At 39.7% G+C, this 17618-nt stretch overlaps 1 protein-coding gene across 50 annotated transcripts in view; it reads right to left on the bottom strand.

Moving 5' to 3' along the window:
• Positions 1-17618, bottom strand: part of LOC139756531 (uncharacterized) — a 143979-nt gene that overhangs the window by 48093 nt on the left and 78268 nt on the right. For 22 of the 50 annotated variants that reach the window (XM_071676016.1, XM_071676023.1, XM_071676052.1 and 19 more), the window contains 3 exons: positions 12653-12945; positions 9051-9085; positions 2072-2200 (listed from right to left, as the gene is read on the bottom strand). In XM_071676016.1, coding sequence (XP_071532117.1) covers positions 2072-2200; positions 9051-9085; positions 12653-12945 — 457 coding nt within the window. Of the gene's footprint in view, positions 1-2071; positions 2201-7966; positions 8114-9050; positions 9086-12652; positions 12946-17618 lie in introns of all 50 variants that reach the window. The other 28 variants (XM_071676027.1, XM_071676028.1, XM_071676015.1 and 25 more) reach the window with 3 other exon arrangements.

The following is a 17618-nucleotide window of genomic DNA, read 5'->3' as shown; positions in this document are numbered from 1 at the left end:
CCACCTCTGACACATATATCCTCTTTGTCATTCTTTCCTCATTCATTATCTCCATGTGACCAACCATTTCAATGCACCCTCTTCTGCTCTCTCAACCACAGTAATTTTATTACCACACATCATTCTTACTCTTTTCATTACTTACTCGATCAGACCACCTCACACCAAATACTGTCCTCAAATATCTTATTCCAACACACCCACCCTCCTCCGCACAGCCCTATCTATAGCCCATGCCTCGCAACCATATAACATTGTTGGAACCACTATTCCTTCAAACATACCCATTTTCGCTCTCCGAGATAACGTTCTCCCCTTCTACACATTCTTCAACGCTCCCATAACCTTCGCCCCCTCCTCCACCCTGTGACTCACTTCCGTTTCCATGCTTCCATCCGCTGCTAAATCCACTCCCAGATATGTAAAACACTTCATTTCCTCCAGTTTTTCTCCATTCAAACTTACCTCCCAGTTTACTTGTCCCTCAACCCTGCTGAACCTAATAACCTTGCTCTTATTCACATTTACTCTCAGCTTTCTTCTTTCTCACACTTTACCAAACTCAATCACCAACTTCTGCAGTTTTTCACCCGAATCAGCCACCAGCATTGTATCATCAGCGAACAACAACTGACTCACTTCCCAAGCTGTATCATCCACAACAGACTGCATACTTGCCCCTCTCTCCAAAACTCTTGCATTCACCTCCCTAACAACCCCATCCATAAACAAATTAAACAACCATGGAGACATCACGCACCCCTGCCGTAAACATCATTCCTTGAGAACCAATCACTTTCCTCTCTTCCTACTCGTACACATGCCTTACATCCTCGATAAAAACTTTTCACTGCTTGTAGCAACTTACCTTGTACACCATATACTCTTAATACTTTCCACAGAGCATCTCTATCAACTCTATCATATGCCTTCTCCAGATCCATAAATGCTACATACAAATTCATCTGTTTTTCTAAGTATTTCTCACATACATTCTTCAAAGCCAACACCTGTTCCACACATCCTCTACCAATTCTGAAACCACACTGCTCTTCCCCAATCTGATGCTCTGTACATGCCTTCACCCTCTCACTCAATACCCTCCCTTATAATTTCCCAGGAATACTCAACAAACTTATACCTCTGTAATTTGAACACTCACCTTTATCCCCTTTGCCTTTGTACAATAGCACTATGCAAGCATTCCGCCAATCCTCAGGCACTTCACCATGAACCATACATACATTGAATTATATATATATATATATATATATATATATATATATATATATATATATATATATATATATATATATATATATATATATATATATATGATAGATCAATTGATAGATATATAAGTAGACTGATAAATTCTCTGTATTAAACTAGACATAATATCTTGGTAAATTATCATATATTTGTTTATTGTTTGTAGTTGTATAGTAGAAAGAGTTAATAGCGTTGTAGTTAGTAAGCGTGGCTTCTGTCGTGTATGCCATGCCAGTGCTGCAGCAGACATTTATCAGCGTTAATTAGTAGTGAAAATTTAGTAGCACATTGTACCTAGATCAGTATGGAATGCGATGTACACCGGGAGGCGATGTACACCGGGAGGCGATGTACACCGGGAGGCGATGTACACTGGGAGGCGATGTACACGCGAGGAAACCGTACTATACTGGAGGTTGCCGGGGGGGGGGGGGGTCCTTTGAACAGGCTTTGCCTCTGAGAATTGGTCGATATAGCCGAGCGAGATTATCATCTTGGTAATATTGTTTGCTTCACCTTCGATGGGCCACTTTACTCTACATGCTTCTCCTGTGGACGAGGGCACGGTTGCCATCTTACATAGCCAGTGCACCGCTGCCAAACGCACGTGCATGTGCTCGTTGCTTGCAATTCTAGGCTCACCTGGCCACAATATATCTTCACTAAAGTTAGATACAAATTTGGTGAAGAGCTTTTAAACATGGCCAGTCAATGAATCGATGTGTGAATAAACAAATGACATTAATTATATAATATATCCCTGCATCCCATTTTCTGTAGTATTTGATAGAAGACTTACCGGCGGCAGTACGTGTTGTCTTGTAGTGGCTCAGACACTGGATGCGCAAGTTGTCCTTCATATGTTGATCCTCAGGGTAGTAACGTTGCCTGCGGGAGGCCAGCTTGGGAAGTTCCGTGAACTCCAGACCTGTCAAAGGTCTGGAGTTTTCACTTCAGTTCCTTAAGGTTTTATTCTTAATATGTCCCTATTGATAATGATAATATAATGATAATAATAATGATGATAATAATAATAATAATAATAATAATAATAATAATGATGGTAGGTCATGGCCCCAAGTGGGTGCGGTGTCAAGCGTTTTGTACTGTGTCATATTTGATTCTCTCTCACTGGAGTAACGGTGGTCACACTAGGTGCACGCACCACTTATGTCTGCAGGAAGGAAGGAGCAGAGTCCAGTACAACAACACGCCAGTACATGATGACACAATAAACGTCCATGACGGACCTACGTTATGTTGGGGGGGGGGGGGGGGAGAGGGGTTGGCTGAGGTTGGTTAGGGAGGTACTGGGCCAGCCATCATAACCCAGGAGTCAGGTTATCCCGGGGGCAGGGGGGTTGACTGAGGTTGGTTAGGGAGGTACTGGGCCAGCCATCATGGCTGTACATGATCCACGTCGTATTATTTTTTTCTGTTTATAGTTTGTGACGCGTGTTGCCACAGTCTGTCTGTTCATGAGGCAACAACTACTGCTTCTACAACCTTAACTTTGATAACCACTTTCATTGTAGAAGGTGGACTGTAGATGGGTCGGTCTAGCGGAAGACATATGTACATAACGATATGTGTACATCTTTATATTTACTTGAGAAAAGGAAGAAGTATGGTGTGGCCTAACTCCCTGCCACTGAGAAGAACATATTGAAAATGATCTTCTCCCAGAATTACATATATATTGTCTGATTACCCACACAAAGTTCCTATTGCGCTCCACCCTTCCACCTTACACTCCACTCTTCAACCTTACACTCCACTCTTCAACCTTACACTCCACTCTTCAACCTTACACTCCACTCTTCAACCTTACACTCCACCCTTCCACCTTACACTCCACTCTTCACCCTTACACTCCACCCTTCCACCTTACACTCCACCCTTCAACCTTACACACCACTCTTCAACCTTACACTCCACCCTTCAACCTTACACTTCACCCTTCCACCTTACGCTTCACCCTTCCACCTTACACTTCACCCTTCCACCTTACGCTTCACCCTTCCATCTTAATCTTCACCCTTCCACCTTACACTTCACCCTTCCACCTTACACTCCACCCTTCAACCTTACACTCCACCCTTCAACCTTACACTTACGCTTCACCCTTCCATCTTAATCTTCACCCTTCCACCTTACACTTCACCCTTCCACCTTACACTCCACCCTTCAACCTTACACTCCACCCTTCAACCTTACACTTCATCGTTCAACTTTGGTCAGTAATACTGATAATGTATAGGGAATGTGAAGGTTGTTGGTGATATATAGGGAAGGTGAGGGTTATTAGTGATATATTGGGAAGGTGAGAGTTATTAGTGATATATAGGGAAGGTGAAGGTTATTAGTGATATATAGGGAAGGTGAGGGTTATTAGTGATATATAGGGAAGGTGAGAGTTATTAGTGATATATAGGGAAGGTGAGGGTTATTAGTGATATATAGGGAAGGTGAGAGTTATTAGTGATATATAGGGAATGTGAAGGTTATTGGTGATATATAGGGAAGGTGAGGGTTATTAGTGATATATTGGGAAGGTGAGAGTTATTAGTGATATATAGGGAATGTGAAGGTTATTGGTGATATATAGGGAAGGTGAGGGTTATTAGTGATATATAGGGAAGGTGAGAGTTATTAGTGATATATAGGGAAGGTGAAGGTTATTAGTGATATATAGGGAAGGTGAGGGTTATTAGTGATATATTGGGAAGGTGAGAGTTATTGGTGATATATAGGGAATGTGAAGGTTATTAGTGATATATAGGGAAGGTGAGGGTTATTAGTGATATATAGGGAAGGTGAAGGTTATTAGTGATATATAGGGAAGGTGAGGGTTATTAGTGATATATAGGGAAGGTGAAGGTTATTAGTGATATATAGGGAAGGTGAGGGTTATTAGTGATATATAGGGAAGGTGAGAGTTATTAGTGATATATAGGGAATGTGAAGGTTATTGGTGATATATAGGGAAGGTGAGGGTTATTAGTGATATATAGGGAAGGTGAGAGTTATTAGTGATATATAGGGAAGGTGAAGGTTATTAGTGATATATAGGGAAGGTGAGGGTTATTAGTGATATATTGGGAAGGTGAGAGTTATTGGTGATATATAGGGAATGTGAAGGTTATTAGTGATATATAGGGAAGGTGAGGGTTATTAGTGATATATAGGGAATGTGAAGGTTATTAGTGATATATAGGGAAGGTGAGGGTTATTAGTGATATATAGGGAAGGTGAAGGTTATTAGTGATATATAGGGAAGGTGAGGGTTATTAGTGATATATAGGGAAGGTGAGAGTTATTAGTGATATATAGGGAATGTGAAGGTTATTGGTGATATATAGGGAAGGTGAGGGTTATTAGTGATATATAGGGAAGGTGAAGGTTATTAGTGATATATAGGGAAGGTGAAGGTTATTAGTGATATATTGGGAAGGTGAGGGTTATTGGTGATATATAGGGAAGGTGAAGGTTATTAGTGATATATTGGGAAAGTGAGGGTTATTAGTGATATATTGGGAAAGTGAGAGTTATTAGTGATGTAGGGTCACCACCTCGGTTCATCTACCTCGCAACCAGATAAATGCGTTGCGTGCCTGAATGCATGGTCTTATGTCAGCTTACATTGCCGGCTGTCATATAATGACGATAAGTTTGTAAGGATCTTATGTTGTGTGTCCGTCCGTTAGGGTGGACGTTCCTTTGGTAAGTTGATAATGACGTGTGAACCATTCGTCTTCAAAAGTGGTAGGTCGTCTAGCCTGACATTACGACTCACTGGAGAGTCAAAGACGGTGTTAGGTATTATGTTGATGCACAGTGTTCATTGTGCTTCGTACAGCGCTAGATGTGTTTTTTCAGTGGTAGATGTGCTTCATACAGTGCTAGAGTTGGTTCTATAATATTAGACGTGCTCAGTAAAGTACTAGACATGCTCTATGTAGTATTACATGTGCTCCGTACAGTGTTAGTTGTGCTCCGTAGTGTTAGTTGTGCTCTGTACAGTGTTACATATTTTTGCAGTGTTAGTTGTGTTCCGTACTGTGAAAACGTACCGTTCAGTGTTAGATGTTTTCTGTATTGTGTTAGGTGTATTGAGTTAGGTGTATTGTGTTAGGTGTATTGTGTTAGGTGTATTGTGTTAGGTGTATTGCGTTTGGTGTATTGTGTTAGATGTATTGTGTTAGGTGTATTGTGTTAGGTGTATTGAGTTAGGTGTATTGTGTTAGGTGTATTGTGTTTGGTATATTGTGTTGGGTGTATTGTGTTAGGTGTATTGTGTTAGGTGTATTGAGTTAGGTGTATTGTGTTAGGTGTATTGAGTTAGGTGTATTGTGTTTGATGTATTGTGTTAGGTGTATTGTGTTAGGTGTATTGTGTTAGGTGTATTGTGTTTGGTGTATTGTGTTAGGTGTATTGTGTTTGATGTATTGTGTTAGGTGTATTGTGTTAGGTGTATTGTGTTAGTAGTATTGTGTTTGATGTATTGTGTTAGGTGTATTGTGTTAGGTGTATTGTGTTAGGTGTATTGTGTTAGGTGTATTGTGTTTGAAGTGTATTGTGTTTGATGTATTGTGTTAGGTGTATTGTGTTAGGTGTATTGTGTTAGGTGTATTGTGTTTGATGTATTGTGTTAGGTGTATTGTGTTAGGTGTATTGTGTTAGGTGTATTGTGTTTGGTGTATTGTGTTTGGTGTATTGTGTTAGGTGTATTGTGTTTGGTGTATTGTGTTAGGTGTATTGTGTTTGATGTATTGTGTTAGGTGTATTGTGTTAGGTGTATTGTGTTAGTAGTATTGTGTTTGATGTATTGTGTTAGGTGTATTGTGTTAGGTGTATTGTGTTAGGTGTATTGTGTTAGGTGTATTGTGTTTGGTGTATTGTGTTAGGTGTATTGTGTTTGATGTATTGTGTTAGGTGTATTGTGTTAGGTGTATTGTGTTAGGTGTATTGTGTTTGATGTATTGTGTTAGGTGTATTGTGTTAGGTGTATTGTGTTAGGTGTATTGTGTTAGGTGTATTGTGTTTGGTGTATTGTGTTAGGTGTATTGTGTTTGGTGTATTGAGTTTGGTGTATTGTGTTAGGTGTATTGTGTTAGGTGTATTCCCTCAAAGCGTTAGGTTAGGTGTTCCGTACAGTTATATTATTTTCTGCTCGGTGTTGGATATGGTGCGTACGGTTCAGTATGTGTTCCGTGCTGTGTTAATCGTGCTTTGAACAGTGCACACTTAATAGAAGCAAAAAAGAAAAAAAAATCATCATGAACACCCAGCTATACGAGAAACATAACACATTACAAGAATCCAACGTGGTTTATGAATTCAAAAGTCAACTTACCAACCTGACCTTCATGGGAAGCACAGCCTGTACACTGTGTCTAGAAGATTTCCCCAAATTGTACAACAAGAAGGCTTCATCCAACTACATGACACATGCACAACACTACCTGTCCTCACTTTAGACGGGTCTTATGTGTACAAGGATACTATGCCGTGAACTAGACACCGACACATCTCCAAACTGCTCCTTATCAAGGAACAAATGCTAAAAATTAGCCACCAGAACACGGGCCAAGACAGGTTGGTTACCACTAGTATATAACCCAGCACCGCGTTACAACCAGTGAGCGTCCCACTACATGCACTTCCGGCTACACTTGTTACTAAACCTTAGCCACACTCTCATGCCCCACCTCCTACAATGACCTCTTATATGTTGCATACATGTGAGACAATCCTTGCGGGGGTATGACACAACCTCCCCACCCATATAAAAAGACATATTAGACATCTTGAAAAAAAAGGACAAAAATTGTATATATATATATATATATATATATATATATATATATATATATATATATATATATATATATATGTATATATGTGTGTGTGTGTGTGTGTGTGTGTGTGTGTGTGTGCGTATAATCTGGTCATTTTAACAGAACGTGTTGACAAGAACTGCTCCCAACACACACACACACATATGGACTTGTGTGGTGTGTTGGTGTGATGGTTTGTAAGTCCACATGGGCTGCCTGGGGTCAAGCTGTCATGAGTTGATATGTTGTGTGCGACAGTCGGGCCACACGTGGATAAATGGTTACCTAGCTTAGGCCTGTCATGCATGGTACATACATATGTACCAGGTTAAGCAACGCCACTGTAAAACTCTCTCCCTGTAACACGTGCATAGTAATGTGACAAAAACATTCACTCAAAGAAATGCAAATTTGCGGCCATAGACGCGTTACATATAGTGAGAATGTTCATTAGATTTTGCATGTTGTAAAAGAAGTTGAGAGTGAAGAGGTTGTTGAGTGGCACACGTACACACCAACCCTTGGTGTGTGTGTGTCGTGAGTGGCTCCACCACAAGCAATATAATCAGCAGCAGCAGCAGCACAAGCAACAGGTGTGTGTGTGTGTGTGTGTGTGTGTGTCTATCTCCTACCGCAGACTCCTTCCTCACCCACCTGTTCCACCTTCCATACTTTATGTAGAAAGTTTCACATTATGTTGAGCAATATGACTGCATAAGTGGTGATCAGTAATGCTGCCAGTCAGTTTTTCTGATTAACAGAACGGTAAACTGTTGGTTAGGTAGGACAGGTGGGTATAGTAGGGGCGAGGAGATGATGATGAAGAGTGTAGTTAGGTAAGGCAGATAACGTACCAGGCGTGGCCTCAGCATCCACAAACTCAGCCTTGGTGGAGAGGTCAGGTTGGTTCTGGTCGTATTCTTGGGAGAGGCGAGCCCGGGCCTTGCGACGCCACAATGGCTGACCCCCAGCAAACTGTGCACAAGCCAGGTGGCGAGGGCCTGTGTACCCAGCAAGTTACCCACTACACTACCCACCACCAGGACACACCCACCAGGCATGATAACCCTACCATGACACTCCCACCAGGACACACCCACCAGGCATGATACATCCACCAGAACACCTAGAAGGACACTCCCACCAGGACACATCAAGCATGACACACTTACCAGGACACGCACTCAGTCATGGGGTCGGGAGGGAGGGAGGGATGGGATATATATATATATATATATATATATATATATATATATATATATATATATATATATATATATATATTGTAAGTTAAGACTAATGTGAAGATCATATCTACATATATATGGTAAGTAAAAGATGTTATAGAAGTGTAGAACATTTTGGTACACATATCATTGTCACATGTAAAGGATATAGTAAATATTTAGATCGTTATGTATAATTCTGTTTGAACACTTTGTTATGTAAGTGCTATATCTTACCATTATCATTTTCAAAGTAATAATTATTACATTCGATGAAAACAAAAGCAAATTCCTGAAATTTTCAAAAATTATTTTTTTTTTTTTTTTTTTTTTTAATTTTCCAAAAGAAGGAACAGAGGGGGCCAGGTGAGGATATTCCAAAAAAGGCCCAGTCCTCTGTTCTTAACGCTACCTCGCTAACGCGGGAAATAGCGAATAGTTTGAAAAAAAAAAAAAAAAAAAATATATATATATATATATATATATATATATATATATATATATATATATATATATATATATATATATATATATATATTATGAAAGAGTTATTATCATGGATTACACGAAGAGTTTGAAGAATCTAGGTAAAGATTACCATGGCTAGTAGTCAGGTCTGAGGTAAGTCATGTCATCATTTAGCATTATGTAACACCATAATATCATGTCTCACTTATATATCAAGACAGAAAGGATTCATATTTGATCTCACCAGAAGAATACTTCTTGTCGTCAGGAAGGCTGGACCTGTTGTGGGAGAGATAAGGATATTGTTACTTGTACTACATTTTCTAGCCGGCCCGGCCCGCCCCGCCCCACCCTCTAGTGAGCACTTTCAATGCCCTGGGCTCTGTTTGACCAGACCCGGGCTCTGTATCGGGCCCTGGGCTCTGTTTGACCAGACCCGGGCTCTGTATCGGGCCCTGGGCTCTGTTTCACCAGACCCGGGCTCTGTATCGAATCCTAGTATTCTACCAAGCCCCGGATTTTCCCTTGCAGCAGTCCATAAACTATGTCTGTACCGACGGGTCCCTGACTCACTTGTCACCCAGCTTTATATCTACCGTTCCACGGACTCTGAGCTCTGTCTGTCCAGCCTGCCCCTGGGCTCTGTATAACCTGGCTTTGGGCTCCGGACAACTTGGCCCTGGGCTCTGTACAACCTCGCTCTGGGCTCAGTACAACCTAGCTCTGGGCTCTGTACAACTTGGCCATGGGCACTATACAACCTGGCCCTGGGCTCGACACAGCTGTCCCTGGGTTCTGTATAGCCTGGCCTCGGGCCATACCCTAGTTCTCCCTAGCTTACCCCAGTTTCCCCTCCCCACAGCTCTGCTCACAGTCCTACCCTAGGATGCTTCACTCACTCCTCACAACCTTACCTACCACCATTAGATCAATGATATATGTGGCATGAGTGTTGAAAAAGTATTTAACGATTTCCTGATGGTCTTACGAGTACTGTAGGTAGGGTAAAATGGAAATACTTCTCATGTCTTAGTGATGGTATGAGGTAATACTCATGTCTTGGTGATGGTATGAGGTAATACTCATGTCTTGGTGATGGTATGAGGTAATGCTCATGTCTTGGTGATGGTATGAGGTAATGCTCATGTCTTGGTGATGGTATGAGGTAATACTCATGTCTTAGTAATGGTATGAGGTAATACTCATGTCTTGGTGATGGTATGAGGTAATACTCATGTCTTAGTGATGGTATAAGATAATACTCATGTCTTGGTGATGGTATGAGGTAATACTCATGTCTTAGTGATGGTATGAGGTAATACTCATGTCTTGGTGATGGTTTGAGGTAATACTCATGTCTTAGTGATGGTATAAGGTAATACTCATGTCTTAGTAATGGTATGAGGTAATACTCATGTCTTGGTGATGGTATGAGGTAATACTCATGTCTTGGTGATGGTATGAGGTAATACTCATGTCTTGGTGATGGTATGAGGTAATACTCATGTCTTGGTGATGGTATGAGGTAATACTCATGTCTTAGTAATGGTATGAGGTAATACTCATGTCTTAGTAATGGTATGAGGTAATACTCATGTCTTAGTAATGGTATGAGGTAATACTCATGTCTTGGTGATGGTATGAGGTAATACTCATGTCTTGGTGATGGTATGAGGTAATACTCATGTCTTGGTGATGGTATGAGGTAACACTCATGTCTTAGTGATGGTATGAGGTAATACTCATGTCTTGGTGATGATATGAGGTAATACTCATGTCTTGGTGATGGTATGAGGTAATACTCATGTCTTGGTGATGGTATGAGGTAATACTCATGTCTTAGTGATGGTATGAGGTAATACTCATGTCTTGGTGATGATATGAGGTAATACTCATGTCTTGGTGATGGTATGAGGTAATACTCATGTCTTGGTGATGGTATGAGGTAATGCTCATGTCTTGGTGATGGTATGAGGTAATACTCATGTCTTAGTAATGGTATGAGGTAATACTCATGTCTTGGTGATGGTATGAGGTAATACTCATGTCTTGGTGATGGTATGAGGTAATACTCATGTCTTGGTGATGGTATGAGGTAATACTCATGTCTTGGTGATGGTATGAGGTAATACTCGTGTCTTGGTGATGGTATGAGGTAATACTCATGTCTTGGTGATGGTATGAGGTAATACTCATGTCTTGGTGATGGTATGAGGTAATACTCATGTCTTGGTGATGGTATGAGGTAATACTCATGTCTTGGTGATGGTATGAGGTAATACTCATGTCTTGGTGATGGTATGAGGTAATACTCATGTCTTGGTGATGGTATGAGGTAATACTCGTGTCTTGGTGATGGTATGAGGTAATACTCATGTCTTAGTAATGGTATGAGGTAATACTCATGTCTTGGTGATGGTATGAGGTAATACTCATGTCTTGGTGATGGTATGAGGTAATACTCATGTCTTGGTGATGGTATGAGGTAATACTCATGTCTTGGTGATGGTATGAGGTAATACTCATGTCTTAGTAATGGTATGAGGTAATACTCATGTCTTGGTGATGGTATGAGGTAATACTCATGTCTTGGTGATGGTATGAGGTAATACTCATGTCTTGGTGATGGTATGAGGTAATACTCATGTCTTGGTGATGGTATGAGGTAATACTCATGTCTTGGTGATGGTATGAGGTAATACTCATGTCTAAGTAATGGTATGAGGTAATACTCATGTCTTAGTAATGGTATGAGGTAATACTCATGTCTTGGTGATGGTATGAGGTAATACTCATGTCTTGGTGATGGTATGAGGTAATACTCATGTCTTGGTGATGGTATGAGGTAATACTCATGTCTTAGTGATGGTATGAGGTAATACTCATGTCTTGGTGATGATATGAGGTAATACTCATGTCTTGGTGATGGTATGAGGTAATACTCATGTCTTGGTGATGGTATGAGGTAATACTCATGTCTTGGTGATGGTATGAGGTAATACTCATGTCTTGGTGATGATATGAGGTAATACTCATGTCTTGGTGATGGTATGAGGTAATACTCATGTCTTAGTGATGGTATGAGGTAATACTCATGTCTTGGTGATGATATGAGGTAATACTCATGTCTTGGTGATGGTATGAGGTAATACTCATGTCTTGGTGATGGTATGAGGTAATACTCATGTCTTGGTGATGGTATGAGGTAATACTCATGTCTTGGTGATGGTATGAGGTAATACTCGTGTCTGGTGATGGTATTGAGGTAATACTCATGTCTGGTGATGGTATGAGGTAATACTCATGTCTTGGTGATGGTATGAGGTAATTACTCATGTCTTGGAGATGGTATGAGGTAATACTCGTGTCTGGTGATGGTATGAGGTAATACTCATGTCTGGTGATGGGTATGAGGTAATACTCATGACCTTGGTGATGGTATGAGGTAATACTCATGTCCTTGGTGATGGTAGGAGGTAATACTCATGTCTTGGTGATGGTATGAGGTAATACTCATGTCTTGTGTGGTGAATGTTGGTGATGGATGGGTAATACTCATGTCTTGGTGTGGATGGGTAATGTGTAGGTGATGATGAGGTAACTCATTCTTAGTAATGGTATGAGGTAATACGACCTTCTTGGTGATGGTATGAGGTAATATCTCATGTCTTGAGTGATGGTATTGAGGTAATAATGTCTTGGTGATGGTATGAGGTAATACTCATGTCTTGGTGATGGTATGAGGTAATTCTCATGTCCTTGGTGATGGTATGAGGTAATACTCATGTCTTGGTGAAGGTATGAGGTAATACTCATGTCTTGGTGATGGTATGAGGTAATACTCACTTCTTTGGTCTGTCAGGAACAATGATCTCTGGGACTGGACCAGTTGGATCTAGGGAGTAAGCCAGAGACTTAAGACGGATGCGCATGTTGTCCACGTGATCTTGCAGCATCTGTGGTTCAGAGAAGGTGGGATAGCGTTGTGAGAGGCGGGTCAGGTGCCGCTCTCCCTCGCTCTCACCTGCTGGCACTATGTCTTGACCAGGCAGTGAGTGGAGGCCGGCAGACCTGACCCTACTGTTGGAGGGGCGAGCCGTCCGCTCATTACCCTCGCTTGTGCTGGTCAACACTCTTGCCTGAGGGTTAGTTAGTTAGTTCGTTAGTCTTCCTTCTACATCTACATCTACAGTACATACTAGTCTTCCTCCTACATCTACTGTACATTCTAGTCTTCCTTCTAAATCTACAGTACATACTAGTCTTCCTCCTACATCTACAGTACATACTAGTCTTCCTCCTACATCTACAGTACATACTAGACTTCCTCCTACATCTACAGTACATAATAGTCTTCTTTCTACATCTGCAGTACATACTAGTCTTCCTCCTACATCTACAGTACATACTAGACTTCCTCCTACATCTACAGTGCATAATAGTCTTCCTTCTACATCTGCAGTACATACTAGCCTTCCTCCTACATCTACAGTACATAGTAGTCTTCTTCCTACATCTACAGTACATACTAGTCTTCCTCCTACATCTACAGTACATACTAGTCTTCCTCCTACATCTACAGTACATACTAGTCTTCCTCCTACATCTACAGTACATACTAGTCTTCCTCCTACATCTACAGTACATACTAGTCTTCTTCCTACATCTGCAGTACATAGTAGTCTTCCTCCTACATCTACAGTACATACTAGTCTTCCTCCTACATCTACAGTACATACTAGTCTTCCTCCTACATCTACAGTACATACTAGTCTTCCTCCTACATCTACAGTACATAGTAGTCTTCCTCTTACATCTACTGTACATAGTCTTCCCCCTACATCTACAGTACACACCTGTCTTCCTCCTACATAGACAGTACACACTAGTCTTCCTCCTACATCTACAGTACACACCAGTCTTCCTGCCCTGGTTAGTTACCTCCTACATCTCCAGTACACACTAGTCTTCCTACTTCATGTACAGTCTTCTCGCCAGCACCACACATGTCTTCTTGAAGCCTAAACTGAATCTCTAAAAGTGTTTAAATCTTGTAAAATATTTCTTGATGCTAGATACCCAGAAAGCATTGATGCTGTTGTGTGTTCACGTGAAGCAGGATCTCAGGGAGAGGTAGAAAACTCATTTATGAGAACTAACCACAGAATGTATGTTCAAGTTGAAGTTATGATGTGTATGTGTGTGTATGTGTGCGTGTGTGTGTGTGTGTGTGTGTGTGTGTGTGTGTGTGTGTGTGTGTGTGTGTGTGTGTACATATACGGTAATGATTATGTAAGAAAGTACTGGCAATATCTTGACCATCCACCCTGAGCACAGACTGTTTACTGTACTGTGTATGTTCCCGGATTTATCTCATGATTAATTACATTTGGAGAAACATCATGATGAAAAACTTGCCAACTTGGCCAGTTTGACTACCTACAGTAAAGCTTTATGTGTGTTGTGGGTTCGGATGATGACATCTTTAAGTCATTTTAAAATCTGTAAGTAAATACACTAACAAAACTATAAGAAACATGAGACATATTTGACCTTTACCTGATGAATTTGGTATTATATGGAAGGGGTCAGGTGTAGCAGACAAAATAATATTTACACTTTAAAGAAATATTTTCAATAAATCCCAGGAACACAGTTTTGTCTTTCACTGGACTTAAGGATATATACTACATCACTGAACATAAGGATATATACTACATGACTGAACATAAGGATATATACTACATCACTGAACATAAGGATATGTACTACATCACTGAACATAAGGATATATACTACATCACTGAACATAAGGATATATACTACATCACTGAACATAAGGATATATACTACATGACTGAACATAAGGATATATACTACATCACTGAACATAAGGATATGTACTACATCACTGAACATAAGGATATATACTACATCACTGAACATAAGGATATATACTACATCACTGAACATAAGGATATATACTACATCACTGAACATAAGGATATGTACTACATCACTGAACATAAGGATATATACTACATCACTGAACATAAGGATATGTACTACATCACTGAACATAAGGATATATATTACATCACTGATCATAAGGATATGTACTACATCACTGAACATAAGGATATATACTACATCACTGAACATAAGGATATATACTACATCACTGAACATAAGGATATATACTACATCACTGAACATAAGGATATATACTACATCACTGATCATAAGGATATATACTACATCACTGATCATAAGGATATATACTACATCACTGATCACAAGGATATATACTACATCACTGATCATAAGGATATATACTACATCACTGATCACAAGGATATATACTACATCACTGATCATAAGGATATATACTATATCACTGATCATAAGGATATATATACTACATCACTGAACATAAGGATATATGCTACATCACTGAACATAAGGATATATACTACATCACTGATCATAAGGATATATACTACATCACTGATCACAAGGATATATACTACATCACTGATCATAAGGATATATACGACATCACTGAACATAAGGATATATGCTACATCACTGAACATAAGGATATGTACTACGTCACTGAACATAAGGATATATACTACATCACTGATCACAAGGATATATACTACATCACTGATCATAAGGATATATACGACATCACTGAACATAAGGATATATGCTACATCACTGAACATAAGGATATATACTACATCACTGATCATAAGGATATATACGACATCACTGAACATAAGGATATGTACTACATCACTGAACATAAGGATATATACTACATCACTGAACATAAGGATATATACTACATCACTGAACATAAGGATATATTCGCACGACATCACTGAACATAAGGATATATACTACATCACTGAACATAAGGATATATACTACATCACTGAACATAAGGATATGTACTACATCACTGAACATAAGGATATATACGACATCACTGAACATAAGGATATATACTACATCACTGAACATAAGGATATATACGACATCACTGATCATAAGGATATATTCGTACGACATCACTGAACATAAGGATATGTACTACATCACTGAACATAAGGATATATTCGTACGACATCACTGATCATACGGATATATACGACATCACTGAACATAAGGATATATACGACATCACTGAACATAAGGATATATGCTACTTCACTGAACATAAGGATATGTACTACATCACTGAACATAAAGATATGTACTACATCACTGAACATAAGGATATATACTACATCACTGAACATAAGGATATGTACTACATCACTGAACATAAGGATGTATACTACATCACTGAACATAAGGATATATACTACATCACTGAACACACTGAACATAAGGATATGTACTACATCACTGAACATAAGGATATATACTACATCACTGAACATAAGGATATGTACTACATCACTGAACATAAGGATATATACTACATCACTGAACATAAGGATATATACTACATCACTGAACACACTGAACATAGGGATATGTACTACATCACTGAACATAAGGATATATACTACATCACTGAACATAAGGATATGTACTACATCACTGAACATAAGGATATATACTACATCACTGAACATAAGGATATATACTACATCACTGAACACACTGAACATAGGGATATGTACTACATCACTGAACATAAGGATATATACTACATCACTGAACATAAGGATATGTACTACATCACTGAACATAAGGATATATACTACATCACTGAACATAAGGATATATACTACATCACTGAACATAAGGATATGTACTACATCACTGAACATAAGGATATATACTACATCACTTAACATAAGGATATATACTACATCACTGATCATAAGGATGTATACGACATCACTGAACATAAGGATATATACTACATCACTGAACATAAGGATATATACTACATCACTGAACATAAGGATATATACTACATCACTGAACACACTGAACATAAGGATATGTACCACATCACTGAACATAATGATATGTACTACATCACTGAACATAAGGATATATACTACATCACTGAACAAAAGGATATATGTCAACGTATACATATATATACACACACAGACATATACATATATACACATGTGCATAATTCACACTGTCTGCCTTTATTCATTCCTATCGCCACCCCGCCACACATGAAATAACAACCCCCTCCCCCTTCATGTGTGCGAGGTAGCGCTAGGAAAAGACAACAAAGGCTACATTCGTTCACACTCAGTCCCAAGCTGTCATGTAATAATGCACCGAAACCACAGCTCCCTTTCCACGTCGAGGCCCCACAGAACTTTCCATGGTTTACCCCAGACGCTTCACATGCCCTGGTTCAATCCGTTGACAGCACGTCGACCCCGGTATACGACATCGTTCCAATTCACTCTATTCCTTGCACGCCTTTCACCCTCCTGCATGTTCAGGTCCCGATCACTCAAAATCTTTTTCACTCCGTCTTTCCACCTCCAGTTTGGTCTCCCACTTCTCCTCGTTCCCTCCACCTCTGGCACATATATCCTCTTGGTCAATCTTTCCTCAGTCATTCTTTCCATGTGACCAAACCATTTCAAAACACCCTCTTCTGCTCTCTCAACCACACTCTTTTTATTACCACACATCTCTCTTACCCTATTATTACTTACTCGATCAAACCACCTCACACCACATATTGTCCTCAAACATCTCATTTCCAGCACATCCACCTTCCTCCGCACAACTCTATCTATAGACTACGCCTCGC

Source organism: Panulirus ornatus, chromosome 22 (genome assembly GCF_036320965.1).
Source record: "Panulirus ornatus isolate Po-2019 chromosome 22, ASM3632096v1, whole genome shotgun sequence".
NCBI classification, from domain to species: domain Eukaryota; kingdom Metazoa; phylum Arthropoda; class Malacostraca; order Decapoda; family Palinuridae; genus Panulirus; species Panulirus ornatus.
This window is presented reverse-complemented; position numbering and strand designations above follow the sequence as displayed.